A 26744-nucleotide genomic window follows, 5' to 3' on the forward strand; every position below is an offset into this window, starting at 1 on the left:
ACTAGAGGCAGACTGAATGAGTTTTATCTGGGTCCATATCTTAACAACTAGAGGCAGACTGAATGAGTTTTATCTGGGTCCATATCTTAACAACTAGATACAGACTGAATGAGTTTTATCTGGGTCCACATCTTAACAACTAGAGGCAGACTGAATGAGTTTTATCTGGGTCCATATCTTAACAACTAGAGACAGACTGAATGAGTTTTATCTGGGTCCATATCTTAACAACTAGAGACAGACTGAATGAGTTTTATCTGGGTCCATATCTTAACAACTAGAGGCAGACTGAATGAGTTTTATCTGGGTCCATATCTTAACTAGAGGCAGACTGAATGAGTTTTATCTGGGTCCATATCTTAACAACTAGAGGCAGACTGAATGAGTTTTATCTGGGTCCATATCTTAACAATTAGAGACAGACTGAATGAGTTTTATCTGGGTCCATATCTTAACAACTAGAGACAGACTGAATGAGTTTTATCTGGGTCCATATCTTAACAACTAGAGGCAGACTGAATGAGTTTTATCTGGGTCCATGTCTTAACTAGAGGCAGACTAAATTAGTTTTATCTGGGTCCATATCTTAACAACTAGAGACAGACTGAATGAGTTTTATCTTTTATCTGGGTCCATATCTTAACAACTAGAGACAGACTGAATGAGTTTTATCTGGGTCTATATCTTAACAACTAGAGGCAGACTGAATGAGTTTTATCTGGGTCCATATCTTAACAACTAGAGGCAGACTGAATGAGTTTTATCTGGGTCCATATCTTAACAACTAGAGGCAGATTGAATGAGTTTTATCTGGGTCCATATCTTAACAACTAGAGGCAGACTGAATGAGTTTTATCTGGGTCCATATCTTAACAACTAGAGACAGACTGAATGAGTTTTATCTGGGTCCATATCTTAACAACTAGAGACAGACTGAATGAGTTTTATCTGGGTCCATATCTTAACAACTAGAGGCAGACTGAATGAGTTTTATCTGGGTCCATATCTTAACAACTAGAGGCAGACTGAATGAGTTTTATCTGGGTCCATATCTTAACAACTAGAGGCAGACTGAATGAGTTTTATCTGGGTCCATATCTTAACAACTAGATACAGACTGAATGAGTTTTATCTGGGTCCACATCTTAACAACTAGAGGCAGACTGAATGAGTTTTATCTGGGTCCATATCTTAACAACTAGAGACAGACTGAATGAGTTTTATCTGGGTCCATATCTTAACAACTAGAGACAGACTGAATGAGTTTTATCTGGGTCCATATCTTAACAACTAGAGGCAGACTGAATGAGTTTTATCTGGGTCCATATCTTAACTAGAGGCAGACTGAATGAGTTTTATCTGGGTCCATATCTTAACAACTAGAGACAGACTGAATGAGTTTTATCTGGGTCCATATCTTAACAACTAGAGACAGACTGAATGAGTTTTATCTGGGTCCATATCTTAACAACTAGAGGCAGACTGAATGAGTTTTATCTGGGTCCATGTCTTAACTAGAGGCAGACTAAATTAGTTTTATCTGGGTCCATATCTTAACAACTAGAGACAGACTGAATGAGTTTTATCTTTTATCTGGGTCCATATCTTAACAACTAGAGACAGACTGAATGAGTTTTATCTGGGTCTATATCTTAACAACTAGAGGCAGACTGAATGAGTTTTATCTGGGTCCATATCTTAACAACTAGAGGCAGACTGAATGAGTTTTATCTGGGTCCATATCTTAACAACTAGAGGCAGATTGAATGAGTTTTATCTGGGTCCATATCTTAACAACTAGATACAGACTGAATGAGTTTTATCTGGGTCCACATCTTAACAACTAGAGGCAGACTGAATGAGTTTTATCTGGGTCCATATCTTAACAACTAGAGACAGACTGAATGAGTTTTATCTGGGTCCATATCTTAACAACTAGAGACAGACTGAATGAGTTTTATCTGGGTCCATATCTTAACAACTAGAGGCAGACTGAATGAGTTTTATCTGGGTCCATATCTTAACTAGAGGCAGACTGAATGAGTTTTATCTGGGTCCATATCTTAACAACTAGAGGCAGACTGAATGAGTTTTATCTGGGTCCATATCTTAACAACTAGAGACAGACTGAATGAGTTTTATCTGGGTCCATATCTTAACAACTAGAGACAGACTGAATGAGTTTTATCTGGGTCCATATCTTAACAACTAGAGATAGATTGATGTCAGAGTTACTGTAGAACACTCTAAACCAAGTCACTTAGTGTTTTCAGACGTTAAAAATAAGTGTCTGATTTAGTGTTAACTTGGTGACTATTAAAAAGAACTGGTGCTCACCCAGAGAACATTACTTAGTGGAGAGGTGCTGACTAACAGAGAATAAACAGGAAGCTATAAAAAATACACAGTCAAACTCTCTCTGTATATATAACCCCCCCAGTCATTCAGGGACTGAAGAAGAAACCGTGATGCCCAAACGTTGGTGTTTTACCCAAATACATGACTGGGGGGGTTTATATATAGAGAGAATGGGACTAACTAGCTGACTATGGACACATTTAAATCCTAATCTGTACTGACCCAAAACAATGGTGTCTGGTGGGATGGATTGACCTCCCGGGGTAATTTCCATCACAAGTATTTGATAGTGTGCGTCCCAAAACGGGACCCTATATAGGGAATAGGATGCCGTTTGGGACGTCCCCATAACCTTAAAAACAGCAAGCAACAAGGGAGGGGCTTAATCCTGATTTATTAGGTGAATTCTACACGGTATTGACTGGACTGTACTACAGTCAAATCTGATACATCACAACATAGCCGTTCCAAAATGGCTCCCTGTTCCCTTTATCGTGCACTACTTTGGACTACGGGCCGTTCTGGCTGGGAATAGGATGCCTCTACTGATGACCAAAGGGCCCAGTCTTTCTGAGTGTATCCTGAAATACCACCCTATTCCCTATGCAGTGCACTACGACCCTATGGACCCCTGGTCAAAAGAAGTGCACCGCATAGGGAGCCATTTTAAAGCTCTGATTTAAAAAAATAAAACACAACTGAAGGACTAATTCCCGTCCCCAACCTGTTGATGTGTCAAAGATTGATGTTGGTCGCTATGGTTACAAGGTTCCCCTTTGTATGGTTTGTGTTGCTCCTCATCCTCTATCGTCGGCCCGGCGACAGTCACCATAGAAATACATCCTCTATCGTCGGGCCCGGCGACAGTCACCATAGAAATACATCCTCTATCGTCGGGCCTGGCGACAGTCACCATAGAAATACATCCTCTATCGTCGGGCCCGGCGACAGTTACCTTAGAAATACATGGAAACGAATCAACCAATCGATCAAATCAATGATAGAGTGATCTAACTAACAGCTAGGAAAGAAGAGGCCATGCATCAGTTTCAACACAGAGGAGGACAATAGGACATTATTGAGTCTGTCAAGGCCAGTGCATCAGAAACATTGTCAGGTCAGTCGCCCAACCTGTCCTTTTAAAGGTCAATAAAATGGCCACCTTATGCTTCTGGCCAGCGGACGTTCAGTTCAACAGCAAAGCATGCAGCGCAATGTGTGTGTGTGTCCATTTGAAATGACAAGGGGAATCGTAGGACATGCCATAATGTGTGTGTGTTTGTGTGTGTGTGTGTGTGTGTGTGTGTGTGTGTGTGTGTGTGTGTGTGTGTGTGTGTGTGTGTGCAAGACACTGAGACACAGTAAAAAACCCACCACCCGTCAGTCATCTCAATGTCCATTCCAGTTTCTTCATCGCTCATCATCCTCACGTCTCTTTACAGTAGTTCTCATTCATTCACCATCATGGCTTTAAGTTCAAGATAAATTAATTCATTATCTATGCAGATTCTTCTCCTTTAAAAGAGGACTGTGAAAGTCCTTCCAGTCCAGTCGTCATAATAATCATCACATCTTAAAAACAACACAAAGGGATTCAGAGGCTGAATCCTAAATGGTACCCTACTTTTGATATAGGGACGGTGACAGAAACGGGACAAGTTGGGTTATAGGTGTCTCCTCCTAGAGCCCTATTCCCTACAAAGTGCACTACTTTGGACCATAGCCCTGGTCAAACGTAGTCCACTACATAGAGAACAGGGTACCATTTAGAACAGGGTACCATTTAGGACTCTTCCCTAGGCTAGATAGTTCACCGCAACATGCTAACAGTGAACACCTCGCCTGTCTTTCTGCGTCCGTCCATCCGTAGTGACAACGATACAATCTCAGCTTTTTAAGAAGTAGATTACTATGGCTATTAAGATATCACTTTAACTCTGAAAGATACGTAAAATAACTTTCTCTCTCTCTCCTCTTTGTCATAGTAGTGTGAGGAAAGAGAGAGAGAGAGAGTGAATTAATTAAAAAAATAAAGAATACAAAGATAGATTGATAATTATTAACAACATCGAGCAGGCCCATCACCCTGGTTGTTTCTCAAATGGCACCCTATTCCCTATATAGTACACTACTTTAGACCAGAGCCCTATGGCACCCTATTCCCTATATAGTACACTACTTTAGACCAGAGCCCTATGGCACCATATTCCCTATATAGTGCACTACTTTACCAAAGTAGGGAGTAGAGTATACTTTGTGATGCAATAGACCCATCTATCAAAGCAACACCTGCAGTCAGTTTAAATCATTACTTTGCCGTTTGTAACAAAACAACACACTGAAAAATAGAAGTATGGAACTTTTTAAATATTAGGAAATACTTTAGATTTTTTTTTTTTTATCGTATCTTGATTTCACACCACAACCAATGAAGTACAAGTTCTCACAGGGAAAGTATACAATTCCAGGTTTTTTTACTCTTTCTTGGGGGGGAGGATTGAATATTATTTTTCTTAGTTCGTCATCAAGGTGCTAGAAGTCCCTCATGTCATGTACGAGTGGGTGTGTTGTTGTCCGTCTTAATGAATGGTCCGGGGGGGAAACGAGGGTGCAGGCGGAACCCAAATAATCTTAATGAGACAATTATTATTTCTTTCAATTATTTCTCTAGAAGGGAGAGAGTCAAGTACGAGCCTGAAGCTAGCTAGCAGTGTCCTAACACTCTAAAATTGGCTTCCTTACTCTGTCAGCTCTCTGCTTTCCTGTATGTCTAGTACAGTAAGACACTACATCATCTGTCATGTCGCTTTCCTTTTGGCTCTTCAACTATGTCAGATCAGCAGCTGAGAGAAGGAGATGAGGCCATCTGATTTGGACAAAGAAAGACTAGTTGTGTGTCTGTCCGTTTGGTCTCTCCCTCTCCTTCTGTCACTGTCTCTCACTCTCTCTCCCTCCATCTGTCTCCCTCCCTCCGTCTCTATCTCCCTCCCTCCGTCCGTCTCTCTCACCCTCCGTCCGTCTCTCTCACCCTCCCTCCGTCTCTCTCACCCTCCCTCCGTCTCTCTCACCCTCCCTCCGTCTCTCTCACCCTCCCTCCATCTCCCTCTCCGCCTCTCTCCCTCCATCTCCCTCTCTGCCTCTCTCCCTCCGTCTCCCTCCCTGTCTCTGTCTCTCCCTCTGCCGCCCCCCCCCCCCCCCCCTCTCTCTCTCTCGGTGATGTCTGGTGATAGGAGCTACATCTCTCTCTCTCAGAGTGATGTGTCTTGGTGGATACTCTGCAGACAGTCCAGTAGTTGTTGATAGGTGTTGCCAGGTGAGGCTACGGTCTGGAAGACCGACTGGAAGGCTCTGCGGTCCAACTCTTCATCTAGCTGGTGTCTGTAGAAGTCCAGGGCTACCAGACAGAACAGGCTGATGTCCACCACGTCACTCTTACCCATACGGCTGATGACATGGGGCAGGCTGGGGGGGAGGGTTAAGGAGAGATGGAGGACAATATGACTTCTACTTCTCTACCTCTCACACACACAGAGAGACACACACAGAGATACACATACACACAGAGACATACACAGAGACACAGAGACACACACACACAGTCACAGAGACACACACACAACCACACACACACACACACACACACACACACAGAGACACAGACAGACACACAGACTACACCCCCACCCGTCCCCCTCTCTAGTAAGGATACAGACACAGAGACCCACAGACCCACAGACAGACAGACAGACAGACAGACAGACAGACTACACCCCCACCCGTCCCCCTCTAGTAAGGATACACAGACAGACAGACAGACAGACAGACAGACAGACAGACAGACAGACAGACAGACACACAGACTACACCCCCACCCGTCCCCCTCTAGTAAGGATACACAGACAGACAGACAGACAGACAGACAGACAGACAGACAGACAGACAGACAGACACACAGACTACACCCCCACCCGTCCCCCTCTAGTAAGGATACACAGACAGACAGACAGACAGACAGACAGACAGACAGACAGACAGACACACTACACCCGTCCCTCTCTAGTAAGGATACAGAGCAGAGACCCACAGACAGACAGACAGACACACTACACCCCCACCCGTCCCTCTCTAGTAAGGATACAGAGCAGAGACAGACAGACAGACAGACACACTACACCCCCACCCGTCCCTCTCTAGTAAGGATACAGAGCAGAGACAGACAGACAGACAGACACACTACACCCCCACCCGTCCCTCTCTAGTAAGGATACAGAGCAGAGACCCACACACAGACAGACACACTACACCCGTCCCTCTCTAGTAAGGATACAGAGCAGAGACCCACAGACAGACAGACAGACAGACACACTACACCCCCACCCGTCCCTCTCTAGTAAGGATACAGAGCAGAGACCCACAGACAGACAGACAGACAGACACACTACACCCCCACCCGTCCCTCTCTAGTAAGGATACAGAGCAGAGACCCACAGACAGACAGACAGACAGACACACTACACCCATCCCTCTCTAGTAAGGATACAGAGCAGAGACCCACAGACAGACAGACAGACAGACACACTACACCCATCCCTCTCTAGTAAGGATACAGAGCAGAGACCCACAGACAGACAGACAGACAGACACACTACACCCCCACCCGTCCCTCTCTAGTAAGGATACAGAGCAGAGACCCACACACAGACAGACACACTACACCCGTCCCTCTCTAGTAAGGATACAGAGCAGAGACCCACACACAGACAGACACACTACACCCGTCCCTCTCTAGTAAGGATACAGAGCAGAGACCCACAGACAGACACACACACTACACCCGTCCCTCTCTAGTAAGGATACAGAGCAGAGACCCACAGACAGACACACACACTACACCCGTCCCTCTCTAGTAAGGATACAGAGCAGAGACCCACAGACAGACAGACACACTACACCCATCCCTCTCTAGTAAGGATACAGAGCAGAGACCCACAGACAGACAGACAGACAGACACACTACACCCCCACCCGTCCCTCTCTAGTAAGGATACAGAGCAGAGACCCACAGACAGACAGACAGACACACTACACCCCCACCCGTCCCTCTCTAGTAAGGATACAGAGCAGAGACCCACACACAGACAGACACACTACACCCGTCCCTCTCTAGTAAGGATACAGAGCAGAGACCCACACACAGACAGACACACTACACCCGTCCCTCTCTAGTAAGGATACAGAGCAGAGACCCACACACAGACAGACACACTACACCCGTCCCTCTCTAGTAAGGATACAGAGCAGAGACCCACAGACAGACACACACACTACACCCGTCCCTCTCTAGTAAGGATACAGAGCAGAGACCCACAGACAGACAGATACACTACACCCGTCCCTCTCTAGTAAGGATACAGAGCAGAGACCCACACACAGACACACACACTACACCCGTCCCTCTCTAGTAAGGATACAGAGCAGAGACAGACAGACAGACAGACACACTACACCCCCACCCGTCCCTCTCTAGTAAGGATACAGAGCAGAGACACACAGACAGACACACTACACCCGTCCCTCTCTAGTAAGGATACAGACACAGAGACCCACAGACCCACAGACAGACAGACAGACAGACAGACAGACAGACACACTACACCCGTCCCTCTCTAGTAAGGATACAGAGCAGAGACCCACTGGGAGGTGGAGGCAGAGATGAAGAAGCAAGACAGACTCCACATGGCCATGGCAACTGGGGTTCTCTGGGTGAAGTTAGATAGAGACAATAACACCCAGTCTGTCACCATACTGGACTGGCCTGTAGCATGGAGGGTCTGGAACACCTGAGAGACAGAGTTAGAGAGAGAGGGAGGGTTAGATAGAGACAGTAACACCCAGTCTGTCACCATACTGGACTGGCCTGTAGCATGGAGGGTCTGGAACACCTGAGAGAGAGAGTTAGAGAGAGAGGGAGAGTTCGACAAAGACAGCAGAACCTAGGGGGGAGAGAGAGGGATAGAGAGATGGGGGTAGTGAAAGAGAGTGAGTTGTCTGTCACATACCCACCTTTACTGTCCACCACTCTCACACTGACCTTGTAGACGACGGTAGCCATGAACTGTGGGTAAGGCTGCTGATTGGACAGGAACTCTCCGATGACCTTGTTCATGACGTCCTGCGGAGGGAAGAAGTCGTCCAGGAACTGAGGAAGAATCCTGGCCACCACCCGTGCCTCGCTGGGGAAACCCTTACGGATCCTGGGACAACAATGTAGGAAATATCGGGGAGTAACGGACATGAAAAAGCAGACATCAGAAAACAACTGTGAGACATTGTTAGAAAATAGACCCCCAAAAAGAATGGGTACATTGTTAGAAAATAGACCCAGAAGACCAGGAATAACGGACATGGAAAACCAGATATATAACAGTCAATTACTATGGTTGATATGAGCAAACTGTTTCCATTACATTCATTTAGCAGATAACAGTAATGTCCTGAAGCACCACTGGATGAAATATGACAGAGTGTTGTGTGTCTGATAGAGTTGTGTGTGTCTGATAGAGTGTTGTGTGTGTCTGATAGAGTGTTGTGTGTGTCTGATAGAGTGTTGTGTGTCTGATAGAGTGTTGTGTGTGTGTCTGATAGAGTGTTGTGTGTCTGATAGAGTTGTGTGTGTGTCTGATAGAGTGTTGTGTGTCTGATAGAGTTGTGTGTGTGTCTGATAGAGTTGTGTGTGTGTCTGATAGAGTGTTGTGTGTGTGTCTGATAGAGTTGTGTGTGTGTCTGATAGAGTGTTGTGTGTGTCTGATAGAGTGTTGTGTGTCTGATAGAGTTGTGTGTGTGTCTGATAGAGTTGTGTGTGTGTCTGATAGAGTTGTGTGTCTGATAGAGTTGTGTGTGTGTCTGATAGAGTTGTGTGTCTGATAGAGTTGTGTGTGTGTCTGATAGAGTTGTGTGTGTGTCTGATAGAGTTGTGTGTGTGTCTGATAGAGTTGTGTGTGTGTCTGATAGAGTTGTGTGTGTCTGATAGAGTTGTGTGTGTGTCTGATAGAGTTGTGTGTCTGATAGAGTTGTGTGTGTGTCTGATAGAGTTGTGTGTCTGATAGAGTTGTGTGTGTGTCTGATAGAGTTGTGTGTCTGATAGAGTTGTGTGTGTGTCTGATAGAGTTGTGTGTGTGTCTGATAGAGTTGTGTGTGTGTCTGATAGAGTTGTGTGTCTGATAGAGTTGTGTGTGTGTCTGATAGAGTTGTGTGTGTGTCTGATAGAGTTGTGTGTGTGTCTGATAGAGTTGTGTGTGTGTCTGATAGAGTTGTGTGTGTCTGATAGAGTTGTGTGTGTGTCTGATAGAGTGTTGTGTGTCTGATAGAGTTGTGTGTGTCTGATAGAGCGTTGTGTGTGTCTGATAGTGTGTTGTGTGTGTCTGATAGAGCGTTGTGTGTGTCTGATAGAGTTGTGTGTGTGTCTGATAGAGCGTTGTGTGTGTCTGATAGTGTTGTGTGTGTCTGATAGAGTGTTGTGTGTGTCTGATAGAGTGTTGTGTGTGTGTCTGATAGAGTGTTGTGTGTGTCTGATAGAGTGTTGTGTGTGTGTCTGATAGTGTTGTGTGTGTGTCTGATAGAGTTGTGTGTGTGTCTGATAGAGTGTTGTGTGTGTGTCTGATAGAGCGTTGTGTGTGTCTGATAGAGTGTTGTGTGTGTGTCTGATAGAGTTGTGTGTGTGTCTGATAGTGTTGTGTGTCTGATAGAGTGTTGTGTGTGTCTGATAGAGTGTTGTGTGTGTCTGATAGAGTGTTGTGTGTGTCTGATAGAGTTGTGTGTGTGTCTGATAGAGTTGTGTGTGTGTCTGATAGAGTTGTGTGTGTGTCTGATAGAGTTGTGTGTGTGTGATAGAGTTGTGTGTGTGTCTGATAGAGTTGTGTGTGTGTCTGATAGAGTTGTGTGTGTGTCTGATAGAGTTGTGTGTGTGTCTGATAGAGTTGTGTGTGTGTCTGATAGAGTTGTGTGTGTGTCTGATAGAGTTGTGTGTGTGTCTGATAGAGTTGTGTGTGTGTCTGATAGAGTTGTGTGTGTGTCTGATAGAGTTGTGTGTGTGTCTGATAGAGTTGTGCGTGTGTCTGATAGAGTTGTGCGTGTGTCTGATAGAGTTGTGTGTGTGTCTGATAGAGTGTTGTGTGTAGACGTGTTTACGTCCAGCCGTGTTGTCGTCACCACCTTACCTGTCGAAGAGCACAGAGACCCTCTCCATGGCAACGATGACAGACTCGCTGTCGGGGGCCTGAGGGTCGACAGCGCCGGCCGGGCGACCAGGGCTGGCCTTCTCCTTGCCTGAGGAGAAAGCAACAGGACCCGAGGTAACCTCTGACCCCTGACCTCTAACCTCTGACCCCATCACCTCTGACCCCAACGCTGACTCTGCTGTCGACGCTGAGGTACGCACCGCTGGGAGGATGAGAGGGTGATTCGTCGTGATTATTAAATTATTAAACGATTGTTTGATGGAAAAGTTGGTAGCCTGGGTATCAGTCTGTGTGGCTAACATTCCACACCTTGTACTCTGTCATTGCAAATGTGGAACGTTAGCTAAACAGACTGGTACCCAGGCTAGTTTGTGAGGGAGGAGTTTGTAGGATTGGGTTTAGTTAATTGGTCGTAGGAGGGAATCTTGTTTTCCTGTCCTGGGAAGAAAGGGGATTCTTAGAAATGTTAGCATTAGCTATTTACTTTATTATGTTAGTTGTTAGCTGCTATAGCTGTAGCCTCTACATTGTTATGTTAGCGATAGCTATAGCCCCTACATTGTTATGTTAGCGATAGCTATAGCCCCTACATTGTTATGTTAGCGATAGCTATAGCCCCTACATTGTTATGTTAGCGATAGCTATAGCCTCGACATTGTTATGTTAGCGATAGCTATAGCCTCGACATTGGTATGTTAGCGATAGCTATGCCTCTACATTGTTATGTTAGCGATAGCTATAGCCTCTACATTGTTATGTTAGCGATAGCTATAGCCTCTACTGTGTTATGTTAGCGATAGCTATAGCCTCTTTATTGTTATGTTAGCGAAAGCTATAGCATCTACATTGTTATGATAGCTATAGCCTCTACATTGTTATGTTAGCAATAGCTATAGCCTCTACATTGTTATGTTAGCGAAAGCTATAGCCTCTACATTGTTATGTTAGCGAAAGCTATAGCCTCTACATTGTTATATTACCGAAAGCTATAGCCTATACCTTGTTATGTTAGCGATAGCTATAGCCTCTACATTGTTATGTTAGCGATAGCTATAGCCTCTATATTGTTATGTTAGCGATAGCTATAACCTCTATATTGTTATGTTAGCAATAGCTATAACCTCTACATTGTTATGTTACCGATAGCTATAGCCTCTATATTGTTATGTTAGTGAAAGCTATAGCCTCTACATTGTTATGTTAGCGAAAGCTATAGCATCTATATTGTTATGTTAGCGATAGCTATAGCCTCTACATTGTTACGTTAGCTTTATTCCAGCTCTAGCATGGCAGGACACTTGTTATACACCTACAGTGTAATACATAATTCTCATGCGTACATGCAAGCGTAAGCTACCTATAATTCGTTTTGTGATAATGGCTAATAGTTAGTTGTCTTGGAACTACATACATGCAGGGCTAGGCTAGTTAGCATTAGTTAGATGATACTAGGTATAGGTAGATGTTACCTGTGTACATGCAGGGCTAAGCTAGCTAGTGTTAGTTAGATGATACTAGGTATAGGTAGATGTTACCTGCGTACATGCAGAGCTAAGCTAGCTAGCGTTAGTTAGATGATACTAGGTATAGGTAGATGTTACCTGCATACATGCAGGGCTAAGCTAGCTAGCGTTAGTTAGATGATACTAGGTATAGGTAGATGTTACCTGTGTACAAGCAGGGCTAAGCTAGCTAGCGTTAGTTAGATGATACTAGGTATAGGTAGATGTTATGCAGGGCTAAGCTAGCTAGCGTTAGTTAGATGATACTAGGTATAGGTAGATGTTACCTGCGTACATGCAGGGCTAAGCTAGCTAGCGTTAGTTAGATGGTACTAGGTATAGGTAGATGTTATGCAGGGCTAAGCTAGCTAGCGTTAGTTAGATGATACTAGGTATAGGTAGATGTTACCTGTGTACAAGCAGGGCTAAGCTAGCTAGGGTTAGTTAGATGATACTAGGTATAGGTAGATGTTATGCAGGGCTAAGCTAGCTAGCGTTAGTTAGATGATACTAGGTATAGGTAGATGTTACCTGCGTACATGCAGAGCTAAGCTAGCTAGCGTTCGTTAGATGATACTAGGTATAGGTAGATGTTACCTGCTTACATGCAGGGCTAAGCTAGCTAGCGTTAGTTAGATGATACTAGGTATAGGTAGATGTTACCTGCGTACATGCAGAGCTAAGCTAGCTAGCGTTCGTTAGATGATACTAGGTATAGGTAGATGTTACCTGCTTACATGCAGGGCTAAGCTAGCTAGCGTTAGTTAGATGATACTAGGTATAGGTAGATGTTACCTGCGTACATGCAGGGCTAAGCTAGCTAGGGTTAGTTAGATGATACTAGGTATAGGTAGATGTTATGCAGGGCTAAGCTAGCTAGCGTTAGTTAGATGATACTAGGTATAGGGAGATGTTACCTGTGTACAAGCAGGGCTAAGCTAGCTAGGGTTAGTTAGATGATACTAGGTATAGGTAGATGTTATGCAGGGCTAAGCTAGCTAGCGTTAGTTAGATGATACTAGGTATAGGTAGATGTTACCTGTGTACATGCAGGTGAGCATGAGTCCCAGTGCAGACATGGCTCTGTGAGGGCTGGGCATGTTAACCCTGTCGACACTCAGTTTAACAAGTGCCTCTCCGTCCATACGAGACAGCTGCTCCGACAGCAGGAGGCGCTCCAACCCACGCAACACACAGTGGTAGATCACTGAGGGGGTAGAGTCTTCACTGGCTGATACCATCACACCACACATCTAGAGAGGTGGAGGGGGACGGAGGGAGGGAGAGAGAGGACGGAGTGGGGACGAAGGGAGAGAGAGGTAGAGGGGGGACGGAGGGAGAGAGAGGTAGAGGGGGGACGAAGGGAGAGAGAGGTAGAGGGGGGACGGAGGGAGAGAGAGGACGGAGGGAGAGAGAGGTGGGACGGAGAGAGAGAGAGGACGGAGGGGGGACGGAGGGAGAGAGAGGTGGAGGGAGAGAGAGAGAGAGGTGGGACGGAGAGAGAGAGAGGACGGAGGGGGGACGGAGGGAGAGAGAGGTGGAGGGGGGACGGAGGGAGAGAGAGGTGGAGGGGGGACGGAGGGAGAGAGAGGACAGGGGGAGAGAGAGGACGAAGGGGGGACAGAGGGAGATAGAGATGGAGGGGGAACGGAGGGAGATAGAGATGGAGGGGGAACGGAGGGAGAGAGAGGTGGAGTGGAGAGTAAGACAGGGTGTAGCCCTCTCACTCACTCAGCAGTACTACAGTACTAACCTGTATAACCCCAGCAGTACTACAGTACTAACCTATATAACCCCAGCAGTACTAACCTGTATAACCCCAGCAGTACTAACCTGTATAACCCCAGCAGTACTAACCTGTATAACCCCAGCAGTACTAACCTGTATAACCCCAGCAGTACTACAGTACTAACCTGTATAACCCCAGCAGTACTAACCTGTATAACCCCAGCAGTACTACAGTACTAACCTGTATAACCCCAGCAGTACTACAGTACTAACCTGTATAACCCCAGCAGTACTACAGTACTAACCTGTATAACCCCAGCAGTACTACAGTACTAACCTATATAACCCCAGCAGTACTACAGTACTAACCTGTATAACCCCAGCAGTACTACAGTACTAACCTATATAACCCCAGCAGTACTAACCTGTATAACCCCAGCAGTACTAACCTGTATAACCCCAGCAGTACTAACCTGTATAACCCCAGCAGTACTAACCTGTATAACCCCAGCAGTACTACAGTACTAACCTGTATAACCCCAGCAGTACTAACCTGTATAACCCCAGCAGTACTACAGTACTAACCTGTATAACCCCAGCAGTACTACAGTACTAACCTGTATAACCCCAGCAGTACTACAGTACTAACCTGTATAACCCCAGCAGTACTACAGTACTAACCTGTATAACCCCAGCAGTACTACAGTACTAACCTATATAACCCCAGCAGTACTACAGTACTAACCTGTATAACCCCAGCAGTACTACAGTACTAACCTGTATAACCCCAGCAGTACTACAGTACTAACCTGTATAACCCCAGCAGTACTACAGTACTAACCTGTATAACCCCAGCAGTACTACAGTACTAACCTGTATAACCCCAGCAGTACTACAGTACTAACCTGTATAACCTCAGCAGTACTACAGTACTAACCTGTATAACCCCAGCAGTACTAACCTGTATAACCCCAGCAGTACTACAGTACTAACCTGTATAACCCCAGCAGTACTACAGTACTAACCTGTATAACCCCAGCAGTACTACAGTACTAACCTGTATAACCCCAGCAGTACTACAGTACTAACCTGTATAACCTCAGCAGTACTACAGTACTAACCTGTATAACCCCAGCAGTACTAACCTGTATAACCCCAGCAGTACTACAGTACTAACCTGTATAACCCCAGCAGTACTACAGTACTAACCCGTATAACCCCAGCAGTACTACAGTACTAACCTGTATAACCCCAGCAGTACTACAGTACTAACCTGTATAACCCCAGCAGTACTAACCTGTATAACCCCAGCAGTACTACAGTACTAACCTGTATAACCCCAGCAGTACTAACCTGTATAACCCCAGCAGTACTACAGTACTAACCTGTATAACCCCAGCAGTACTAACCTGTATAACCCCAGCAGTACTACAGTACTAACCTGTATAACCCCAGCAGTACTACAGTACTAACCTGTATAACCCCAGCAGTACTACAGTACTAACCTGTATAACCTCAGCAGTACTACAGTACTAACCTGTATAACCCCAGCAGTACTACAGTACTAACCTGTATAACCCCAGCAGTACTAACCTGTATAACCCCAGCAGTACTACAGTACTAACCTGTATAACCCCAGCAGTACTACAGTACTAACCTGTATAACCCCAGCTGTACTACAGTACTAACCTGTATAACCCCAGCAGTACTAACCTGTATAACCCCAGCAGTACTAACCTGTATAACCCCAGCAGTACTACAGTACTAACCTGTATAACCCCAGCAGTACTACAGTACTAACCTGTATAACCCCAGCAGTACTACAGTACTAACCTGTATAACCCCAGCAGTACTACAGTACTAACCTGTATAACCCCAGCAGTACTAACCTGTATAACCCCAGCAGTACTAACCTGTATAACCCCAGCAGTACTAACCTGTATAACCCCAGCAGTACTAACCTGTATAACCCCAGCAGTACTAACCTGTATAACCCCAGCAGTACTACAGTACTAACATGTATAACCCCAGCAGTACTAACCTGTATAACCCCAGCAGTACTAACCTGTATAACCCCAGCAGTACTAACCTGTATAACCCCAGCAGTACTACAGTACTAACCTGTATAACCCCAGCAGTACTAACCTGTATAACCCCAGCAGTACTAACCTGTATAACCCCAGCAGTACTAACCTGTATAACCCCAGCAGTACTAACCTGTATAACCCCAGCAGTACTACATTCCTAACCTGTATAACCTCAGCAGTACTACAGTACTAACCTGTATAACCCCAGCAGTACTAACCTGTATAACCCCAGCAGTACTACAGTACTAACCTGTATAACCCCAGCAGTACTACAGTACTAACCTGTATAACCCCAGCAGTACTACAGTACTAACCTGTATAACCTCAGCAGTACTACAGTACTAACCTGTATAACCTCAGCAGTACTACATTCCTAACCTGTATAACCTCAGCAGTACTAACCTGTACAACCCCAGCAGTACTACAGTACTAACCTGTATAACCCCAGCAGTACTACAGTACTAACCTGTATAACCCCAGCAGTACTACAGTACTAACCTGTATAACCTCAGCAGTACTAACCTGTACAACCCCAGCAGTACTACAGTACTAACCTGTATAACCCCAGCAGTACTACAGTACTAACCTGTATAACCCCAGCAGTACTACAGTACTAACCTGTATAACCCCAGCAGTACTACAGTACTAACCTGTATAACCCCAGCAGTACTAACCTGTATAACCCCAGCAGTACTACAGTACTAACCTGTATAACCCCAGCAGTACTAACCTGTATAACCCCAGCAGTACTACAGTACTAACCTGTATAACCCCAGCAGTACTAACCTGTATAACCCCAGCAGTACTAACCTGTATAACCCCAGCAGTACTACAGTACTAACCTGTATAACCCCAGCAGTACTACAGTACTAACCTGTATAACCCCAGCAGTACTAACCTGTATAACCCCAGCAGTACTACAGTACTAACCTGTATAACCCCAGCAGTACTACAGTACTAACCTGTATAACCCCAGCAGTACTAACCTGTATAACCCCAGCAGTACTACAGTACTAACCTGTATAACCCCAGCAGTACTACAGTACTAACCTGTATAACCCCAGCAGTACTACAGTACTAACCTGTATAACCCCAGCAGTACTACAGTACTAACCTGTATAACCCCAGCAGTACTACAGTACTAACCTGTATAACCCCAGCAGTACTACAGTACTAAACTGTATAACCTCAGCAGTACTAACCTGTATAACCCCAGCAGTACTAACCTGTATAACCCCAGCAGTACTACAGTACTAACCTGTATAACCCCAGCAGTACTACAGTACTAACCTGTATAACCCCAGCAGTACTACAGTACTAACCTGTATAACCCCAGCAGTACTACAGTACTAACCTGTATAACCCCAGCAGTACTAACCTGTATAACTCCAGCAGTACTAACCTGTATAACCCCAGCAGTACTAACCTGTATAACCCCAGCAGTACTACAGTACTAACCTGTATAACCCCAGCAGTACTAACCTGTATAACCCCAGCAGTACTACAGTACTAACCTGTATAACCTTGGCAGTACTACAGTACTAACCTGTATAACCTCAGCAGTACTACAGTACTAACCTGTATAACCCCAGCAGTACTACAGTACTAACCTGTATAACCCCAGCAGTACTACAGTACTAACCTGTATAACCCCAGCAGTACTACAGTACTAACCTGTATAACCTCAGCAGTACTACAGTACTAACCTGTATAACCCCAGCAGTACTAACCTGTATAACCCCAGCAGTACTACAGTACTAACCTGTATAACCCCAGCAGTACTACAGTACTAACCTGTATAACCCCAGCAGTACTACAGTACTAACCTGTATAACCCCAGCAGTACTACAGTACTAACCTGTATAACCCCAGCAGTACTAACCTGTATAACCCCAGCAGTACTACAGTACTAACCTGTATAACCCCAGCAGTACTACAGTACTAACCTGTATAACCCCAGCAGTACTAACCTGTATAACCCCAGCAGTACTACAGTACTAACCTGTATAACCCCAGCAGTACTAACCTGTATAACCCCAGCTGTACTACAGTACTAACCTGTATAACCCCAGCAGTACTACAGTACTAACCTGTATAACCCCAGCAGTACTACAGTACTAACCTGTATAACCCCAGCAGTACTACAGTACTAACCTGTATAACCTCAGCAGTACTACAGTACTAACCTGTATAACCCCAGCAGTACTACAGTACTAACCTGTATAACCCCAGCAGTACTACAGTACTAACCTGTATAACCTCATCAGTACTACAGTACTAACCTGTATAACCCCAGCAGTACTACAGTACTAACCTGTATAACCCCAGCAGTACTACAGTACTAACCTGTATAACCCCAGCAGTACTACAGTACTAACCTGTATAACCTCAGCAGTACTAACCTGTATAACCCCAGCAGTACTAACCTGTATAACCTCAGCAGTACTAACCTGTATAACCCCAGCAGTACTACAGTACTAACCTGTATAACCCCAGCAGTACTACAGTACTAACCTGTATAAGTACTACAGTACTAACCTGGATAACCCCAGCAGTACTACAGTACTAACCTGTATAACCTCAGCAGTACTAACCTGTATAACCCCAGCAGTACTACAGTACTAACCTGTATAACCCCAGCAGTACTAACCTGTATAACCCCAGCAGTACTACAGTACTAACCTGTATAACCCCAGCAGTACTAACCTGTATAACCCCAGCAGTACTACAGTACTAACCTGTATAACCCCAGCAGTACTAACCTGTATAACCCCAGCAGTACTACAGTACTAACCTGTATAACCCCAGCAGTACTACAGTACTAACCTGTATAACCCCAGCAGTACTACAGTACTAACCTGTATAACCCCAGCAGTACTACAGTACTAACCTGTATAACCTCAGCAGTACTACAGTACTAACCTGTATAACCCCAGCAGTACTAACCTGTATAACCCCAGCAGTACTAACCTGTATAACCCCAGCAGTACTACAGTACTAACCTGTATAACCCCAGCAGTACTACAGTACTAACCTGTATAACCCCAGCAGTACTACAGTACTAACCTGTATAACCCCAGCAGTACTACAGTACTAACCTGTATAACCCCAGCAGTACTACAGTACTAACCTGTATAACCCCAGCAGTACTACAGTACTAACCTGTATAACCCCAGCAGTACTACAGTACTAACCTGTATAACCCCAGCAGTACTAACCTGTATAACCCCAGCAGTACTACAGTACTAACCTGTATAACCCCAGCAGTACTACAGTACTAACCTGTATAACCCCAGCAGTACTACAGTACTAACCTGTATAACCTCAGCAGTACTACAGTACTAACCTGTATAACCTCAGCAGTACTACAGTACTAACCTGTATAACCCCAGCAGTACTAACCTGTATAACCCCAGCAGTACTACAGTACTAACCTGTATAACCCCAGCAGTACTAACCTGTATAACCCCAGCAGTACTACAGTACTAACCTGTATAACCCCAGCAGTACTACAGTACTAACCTGTATAACCCCAGCAGTACTACAGTACTAACCTGTATAACCCCAGCAGTACTACAGTACTAACCTGTATAACCCCAGCAGTACTACAGTACTAACCTGTATAACCCCAGCAGTACTAACCTGTATAACCCCAGCAGTACTACAGTACTAACCTGTATAACCCCAGCAATACTACAGTACTAACCTGTATAACCCCAGCAGTACTACAGTACTAACCTGTATAACCCCAGCAGTACTACAGTACTAACCTGTATAACCCCAGCAGTACTACAGTACTAACCTGTATAACCCCAGCAGTACTACAGTACTAACCTGTATAACCCCAGCAGTACTAACCTGTATAACCCCAGCAGTACTACAGTACTAACCTGTATAACCCCAGCAGTACTAACCTGTATAACCCCAGCAGTACTACAGTACTAACCTGTATAACCCCAGCAGTACTACAGTACTAACCTGTATAACCCCAGCAGTACTACAGTACTAACCTGTATAACCCCAGCAGTACTACAGTACTAACCTGTATAACCCCAGCAGTACTACAGTACTAACCTGTATAACCTCAGCAGTACTACAGTACTAACCTGTATAACCTCAGCAGTACTACAGTACTAACCTGTATAACCCCAGCAGTACTACAGTACTAACCTGTATAACCTCAGCAGTACTACAGTACTAACCTGTATAACCCCAGCAGTACTACAGTACTAACCTGTATAACCCCAGCAGTACTAACCTGTATAACCCCAGCAGTACTAACCTGTATAACCACAGCAGTACTACAGTACTAACCTGTATAACCCCAGCAGTACTAACCTGTATAACCTCAGCAGTACTACAGTACTAACCTGTATAACCCCAGCAGTACTAACCTGTATAACCCCAGCAGTACTACAGTACTAACCTGTATAACCCCAGCAGTACTAACCTGTATAACCCCAGCAGTACTACAGTACTAACCTGTATAACCCCAGCAGTACTAACCTGTATAACCCCAGCAGTACTACAGTACTAACCTGTATAACCCCAGCAGTACTACAGTCCTAACCTGTATAACCCCAGCAGTACTAACCTGTATAACCCCAGCAGTACTAACCTGTATAACCCCAGCAGTACTACAGTACTAACCTGTATAACCCCAGCAGTACTAACCTGTATAACCCCAGCAGTACTAACCTGTATAACCCCAGCAGTACTACAGTACTAACCTGTATAACCCCAGCAGTACTAACCTGTATAACCCCAGCAGTACTACAGTACTAACCTGTATAACCCCAGCAGTACTAACCTGTATAACCCCAGCAGTACTACAGTACTAACCTGTATAACCCCAGCAGTACTAACCTGTATAACCCCAGCAGTACTACAGTACTAACCTGTATAACCCCAGCAGTACTAACCTGTATAACCCCAGCAGTACTACAGTACTAACCTGTATAACCCCAGCAGTACTACAGTACTAACCTGTATAACCCCAGCAGTACTACAGTACTAACCTGTATAACCCCAGCAGTACTACAGTACTAACCTGTATAACCCCAGCAGTACTACAGTACTAACCTGTATAACCCCAGCAGTACTAACCTGTATAACCCCAGCAGTACTAACCTGTATAACCCCAGCAGTACTACAGTACTAACCTGTATAACCCCAGCAGTACTAACCTGTATAACCCCAGCAGTACTACAGTACTAACCTGTATAACCCCAGCAGTACTAACCTGTATAACCCCAGCAGTACTAACCTGTATAACCCCAGCAGTACTACAGTACTAACCTGTATAACCCCAGCAGTACTAACCTGTATAACCCCAGCAGTACTACAGTACTAACCTGTATAACCCCAGCAGTACTACAGTACTAACCTGTATAACCCCAGCAGTACTAACCTGTATAACCCCAGCAGTACTACAGTACTAACCTGTATAACCCCAGCAGTACTACAGTACTAACCTGTATAACCCCAGCAGTACTAACCTGTATAACCCCAGCAGTACTAACCTGTATAACCCCAGCAGTACTACAGTACTAACCTGTATAACCCCAGCAGTACTAACCTGTATAACCCCAGCAGTACTACAGTACTAACCTGTATAACCCCAGCAGTACTACAGTACTAACCTGTATAACCCCAGCAGTACTACAGTACTAACCTGTATAACCCCAGCAGTACTAACCTGTATAACCCCAGCAGTACTACAGTACTAACCTGTATAACCCCAGCAGTACTACAGTACTAACCTGTATAACCCCAGCAGTACTACAGTACTAACCTGTATAACCCCAGCAGTACTACAGTACTAACCTGTATAACCCCAGCAGTACTACAGTACTAACCTGTATAACCCCAGCAGTACTACAGTACTAACCTGTATAACCTCAGCAGTACTACAGTACTAACCTGTATAACCTCAGCAGTACTACAGTACTAACCTGTATAACCCCAGCAGTACTACAGTACTAACCTGTATAACCCCAGCAGTACTACAGTACTAACCTGTATAACCCCAGCAGTACTACAGTACTAACCTGTATAACCCCAGCAGTACTAACCTGTATAACCCCAGCAGTACTACAGTACTAACCTGTATAACCCCAGCAGTACTAACCTGTACAACCCCAGCAGTACTACAGTACTAACCTGTATAACCCCAGCAGTACTACAGTACTAACCTGTATAACCCCAGCAGTACTAACCTGTATAACCCCAGCAGTACTAACCTGTATAACCCCAGCAGTACTACAGTACTAACCTGTATAACCCCAGCAGTACTAACCTGTATAACCCCAGCAGTACTAACCTGTATAACCCCAGCAGTACTACAGTACTAACCTGTATAACCCCAGCAGTACTAACCTGTATAACCCCAGCAGTACTACAGTACTAACCTGTATAACCCCAGCAGTACTACAGTACTAACCTGTATAACCCCAGCAGTACTAACCTGTATAACCCCAGCAGTACTACAGTACTAACCTGTATAACCCCAGCAGTACTAACCTGTATAACCCCAGCAGTACTACAGTACTAACCTGTATAACCCCAGCAGTACTAACCTGTACAACCCCAGCAGTACTACAGTACTAACCTGTATAACCCCAGCAGTACTACAGTACTAACCTGTATAACCCCAGCAGTACTAACCTGTATAACCCCAGCAGTACTAACCTGTATAACCCCAGCAGTACTAACCTGTATAACCCCAGCAGTACTAACCTGTATAACCCCAGCAGTACTACAGTACTAACCTGTATAACCCCAGCAGTACTAACCTGTATAACCCCAGCAGTACTACAGTACTAACCTGTATAACCCCAGCAGTACTACAGTACTAACCTGTATAACCCCAGCAGTACTACAGTACTAACCTGTATAACCTCAGCAGTACTACAGTACTAACCTGTATAACCCCAGCAGTACTACAGTACTAACCTGTATAACCCCAGCAGTACTAACCTGTATAACCCCAGCAGTACTACAGTACTAACCTGTATAACCCCAGCAGTACTAACCTGTATAACCCCAGCAGTACTAACCTGTATAACCCCAGCAGTACTAACCTGTATAACCCCAGCAGTACTACAGTACTAACCTGTATAACCCCAGCAGTACTACAGTACTAACCTGTATAACCCCAGCAGTACTAACCTGTATAACCCCAGCAGTACTACAGTACTAACCTGTATAACCCCAGCAGTACTAACCTGTATAACCCCAGCAGTACTAACCTGTATAACCCCAGCAGTACTAACCTGTATAACCCCAGCAGTACTACAGTACTAACCTGTATAACCCCAGCAGTACTAACCTGTATAACCCCAGCAGTACTACAGTACTAACCTGTATAACCCCAGCAGTACTAACCTGTATAACCTCAGCAGTACTAACCTGTATAACCCCAGCAGTACTAACCTGTATAACCCCAGCAGTACTAACCTGTATAACCCCAGCAGTACTACAGTACTAACCTGTATAACCCCAGCAGTACTAACCTGTATAACCTCAGCAGTACTAACCTGTATAACCCCAGCAGTACTAACCTGTATAACCCCAGCAGTACTAACCTGTATAACCCCAGCAGTACTACAGTACTAACCTGTATAACCCCAGCAGTACTAACCTGTATAACCCCAGCAGTACTACAGTACTAACCTGTATAACCCCAGCAGTACTACAGTACTAACCTGTATAACCCCAGCAGTACTACAGTACTAACCTGTATAACTCCAGCTGTAAACTCAGCTCCTACATCCAGAGGGTAGTTCTCCATCATGTAAAAGGCCACAGCGCACATCACCAAGACATGCTGCTGGTTGTGCAGGTTCACACAGCTGAGAGAGACATAGAGAGAGAGAGACATAGAGAGAGAGAGAGAGAGACAGAGAGAGAGACAGAGAGAGAGACAGAGAGAGAGACAGAGAGAGAGACAGAGAGAGAGACAGAGAGAGAGACAGAGAGAGAGAGAGAGAGACAGAGTGAGAGACAGAGTGAGAGACAGAGAGAGAGAGAGACAGAGACAGAGACAGAGAGAGACAGAGACAGAGACAGAGAGAGACAGAGAGAGACAGAGAGAGAGAGAGAGGGAGAGAGAGAGAGAGAGAGAGAGAGAGAGAGAGAGAGAGAGAGAGAGAGAGAGAGAGAGCGAGAGAGAGAGATACAGAGAGAGAGAGAAAGGGACAGAGACAGAGAGAGAGAAATAGGTTAAACCACCAGCTTAGTGAATACCATTGGGGGTATTATAATATAAACCATCAGCTTAGTGAATACCATTGGTGGTATTATAATATAAACCATCAGCTTAGTGAATACCATTGGGGGTATTATAATATAAACCATCAGCTTAGTGAATACCATTGGGGGTATTATAATATAAACCATCAGCTTAGTGAATACCATTGGGGGTATTATAATATAAACCATCAGCTTAGTGAATACCATTGGGGGTATTATAATATAAACCATCAGCTTAGTGAATACCATTGGTGGTATTATAATATAAACCATCAGCTTAGTGAATACCATTGGGGGTATTATAATATAAACCATCAGCTTAGTGAATACCATTGGGGGTATTATAATATAAACCATCAGCTTAGTGAATACCATTGGGGGTATTATAATATAAACCATCAGCTTAGTGAATACCATTGGGGGTATTATAATATGTGTGTGTGTTACTCACTGTGCTATGGCCCGTAGGTTACTCAGTATGTACTCAGAGACAGCAGGTATCAGCTGTTTCACCGTGTCGTCCAGCAGGTCACACTCCAGTACGTACAGAAGGCCATGCAGCGCTCCCATACGGCTGGGGAGGTGGGTGCTGCGTAGGGTCAGCTCCAACACCCGACACACAGGCTCAGACGTAGCCTTGTCCTGAACACACACAGATACACACAGGTTCAGACGTAGCCTTGTCCTGAACACACACACACAGATACACACAGGCTCAGACGTAGCCTTGTCCTGAACACACACAGATACACACAGGTTCAGACGTAGCCTTGTCCTGAACACACACAGATACACACAGGCTCAGACGTAGCCTTGTCCTGAACACACACAGATACACACAGGCTCAGACGTAGCCTTGTCCTGAACACACGCACACAGATACACACAGGTTCAGACGTAGCCTTGTCCTGAACACACACACACAGATACACACAGGCTCAGACGTAGCCTTGTCCTGAACACACACACACAGATACACACAGGTTCAGACGTAGCCTTGTCCTGAACACACACACACAGGTTCAGACGTAGCCTTGTCCTGAACACACACACACACACACACACACAGGTTCAGACGTAGCCTTGTCCTGAACACACACAAACACACAGATACACACAGGTTCAGACGTAGCCTTGTCCTGAACACACACAGATACACACAGGTTCAGACGTAGCCTTGTCCTGAACACACACACACACACAGATACACACAGGTTCAGACGTAGCCTTGTCCTGAACACACACACACACACACAGATACACACAGGTTCAGACGTAGCCTTGTCCTGAACACACACAGATACACACAGGTTCAGACGTAGCCTTGTCCTGAACACACACCCAAACACACAGGCTCAGACGTAGCCTTGTCCTGAACACACACACACACAGGTTCAGACGTAGCCTTGTCCTGAACACACACACACACAGATACACACAGGCTCAGACGTAGCCTTGTCCTGAACACACACACAAACACACAGGCTCAGACGTAGCCTTGTCCTGAACACACACACAAACACACAGATACACACACACAGGCTCAGACGTAGCCTTGTCCTGAACACACACAGATACACACAGGTTCAGACGTAGCCTTGTCCTGAACACACACCCAAACACACAGGCTCAGACGTAGCCTTGTCCTGAACACACACACACACAGGTTCAGACGTAGCCTTGTCCTGAACACACACAGATACACACAGGCTCAGACGTAGCCTTGTCCTGAACACACACACAAACACACAGGCTCAGACGTAGCCTTGTCCTGAACACACACAGATACACACAGGTTCAGACGTAGCCTTGTCCTGAACACACACACAAACACACAGGCTCAGACGTAGCCTTGTCCTGAACACACACACACACACAGGTTCAGACGTAGCCTTGTCCTGAACACACACACAAACACACAGGCTCAGACGTAGCCTTGTCCTGAACACACGCACAGATATACACAGGTTTGTAAGCACACACACACACATGTTTGTAAGCACACACACACACACACACATGTTTGTAAGCACACACACACACACACACACACACACACACACACACACACACACACACACATTATCACACACACACACACAGGTTTGTAAGCACACACACGCGCACACATATAAAAACACCCACGTTTGTGGGCGTGGCCAATGGTGTGGCCTCCAAGCAAACATTTGACAGGCCCTCCTCTTGGCCGCAGCGACCAACCAAATGTACCCGTTTGAAAGCTTATTTTGCCACGGGACGGTAGAAGTTCTGTATCTAAAAAGTGAATGTAAAGGGGAAACAGTGGTGTGTCTCACCATGCCGAGTACAGCTGCAGCCTTGCAGAGAGCAGGCACCAGGTACTGGTTCACGATCTCATCTTCAGCAGGATGGCTCTTCTGCAGCTCCATCAGAGTGGTGAACATCGTGTCGAACTGGTTACGCTCCGTGAACAGGTCGGAGACCGCCAACAACTAGGAGAGACGGGACGGAGAGAGAAACCTCTGAACCAAGGAAATGATGTGATTCTCTCCCCTTCTCCAGAAGCGTGCACTCTCCCCACCCCATAATGCATCAGTGCA

The 26744-nt window shown here is 45.2% G+C and overlaps 1 protein-coding gene across 1 annotated transcript in view; it reads right to left on the minus strand.

Moving 5' to 3' along the window:
- Positions 1 to 5549: 5549 nt before the first annotated feature.
- htt (huntingtin) overlaps positions 5550 to 26744 on the minus strand; it is a gene marked incomplete at its 5' end in the record, with an annotated part of 51098 nt that continues 29903 nt past the window's right edge. Inside the window, 8 exon segments of the mRNA XM_055911891.1 lie at positions 5550 to 5820; positions 8038 to 8300; positions 8450 to 8612; positions 10575 to 10797; positions 13137 to 13350; positions 23651 to 23765; positions 24617 to 24807; positions 26481 to 26636. Coding sequence (XP_055767866.1) covers positions 5607 to 5820; positions 8038 to 8300; positions 8450 to 8612; positions 10575 to 10797; positions 13137 to 13350; positions 23651 to 23765; positions 24617 to 24807; positions 26481 to 26636 — 1539 coding nt within the window.

This window comes from Salvelinus fontinalis, unplaced genomic scaffold (genome assembly GCF_029448725.1).
Source record: "Salvelinus fontinalis isolate EN_2023a unplaced genomic scaffold, ASM2944872v1 scaffold_0103, whole genome shotgun sequence".
NCBI classification, from domain to species: domain Eukaryota; kingdom Metazoa; phylum Chordata; class Actinopteri; order Salmoniformes; family Salmonidae; genus Salvelinus; species Salvelinus fontinalis.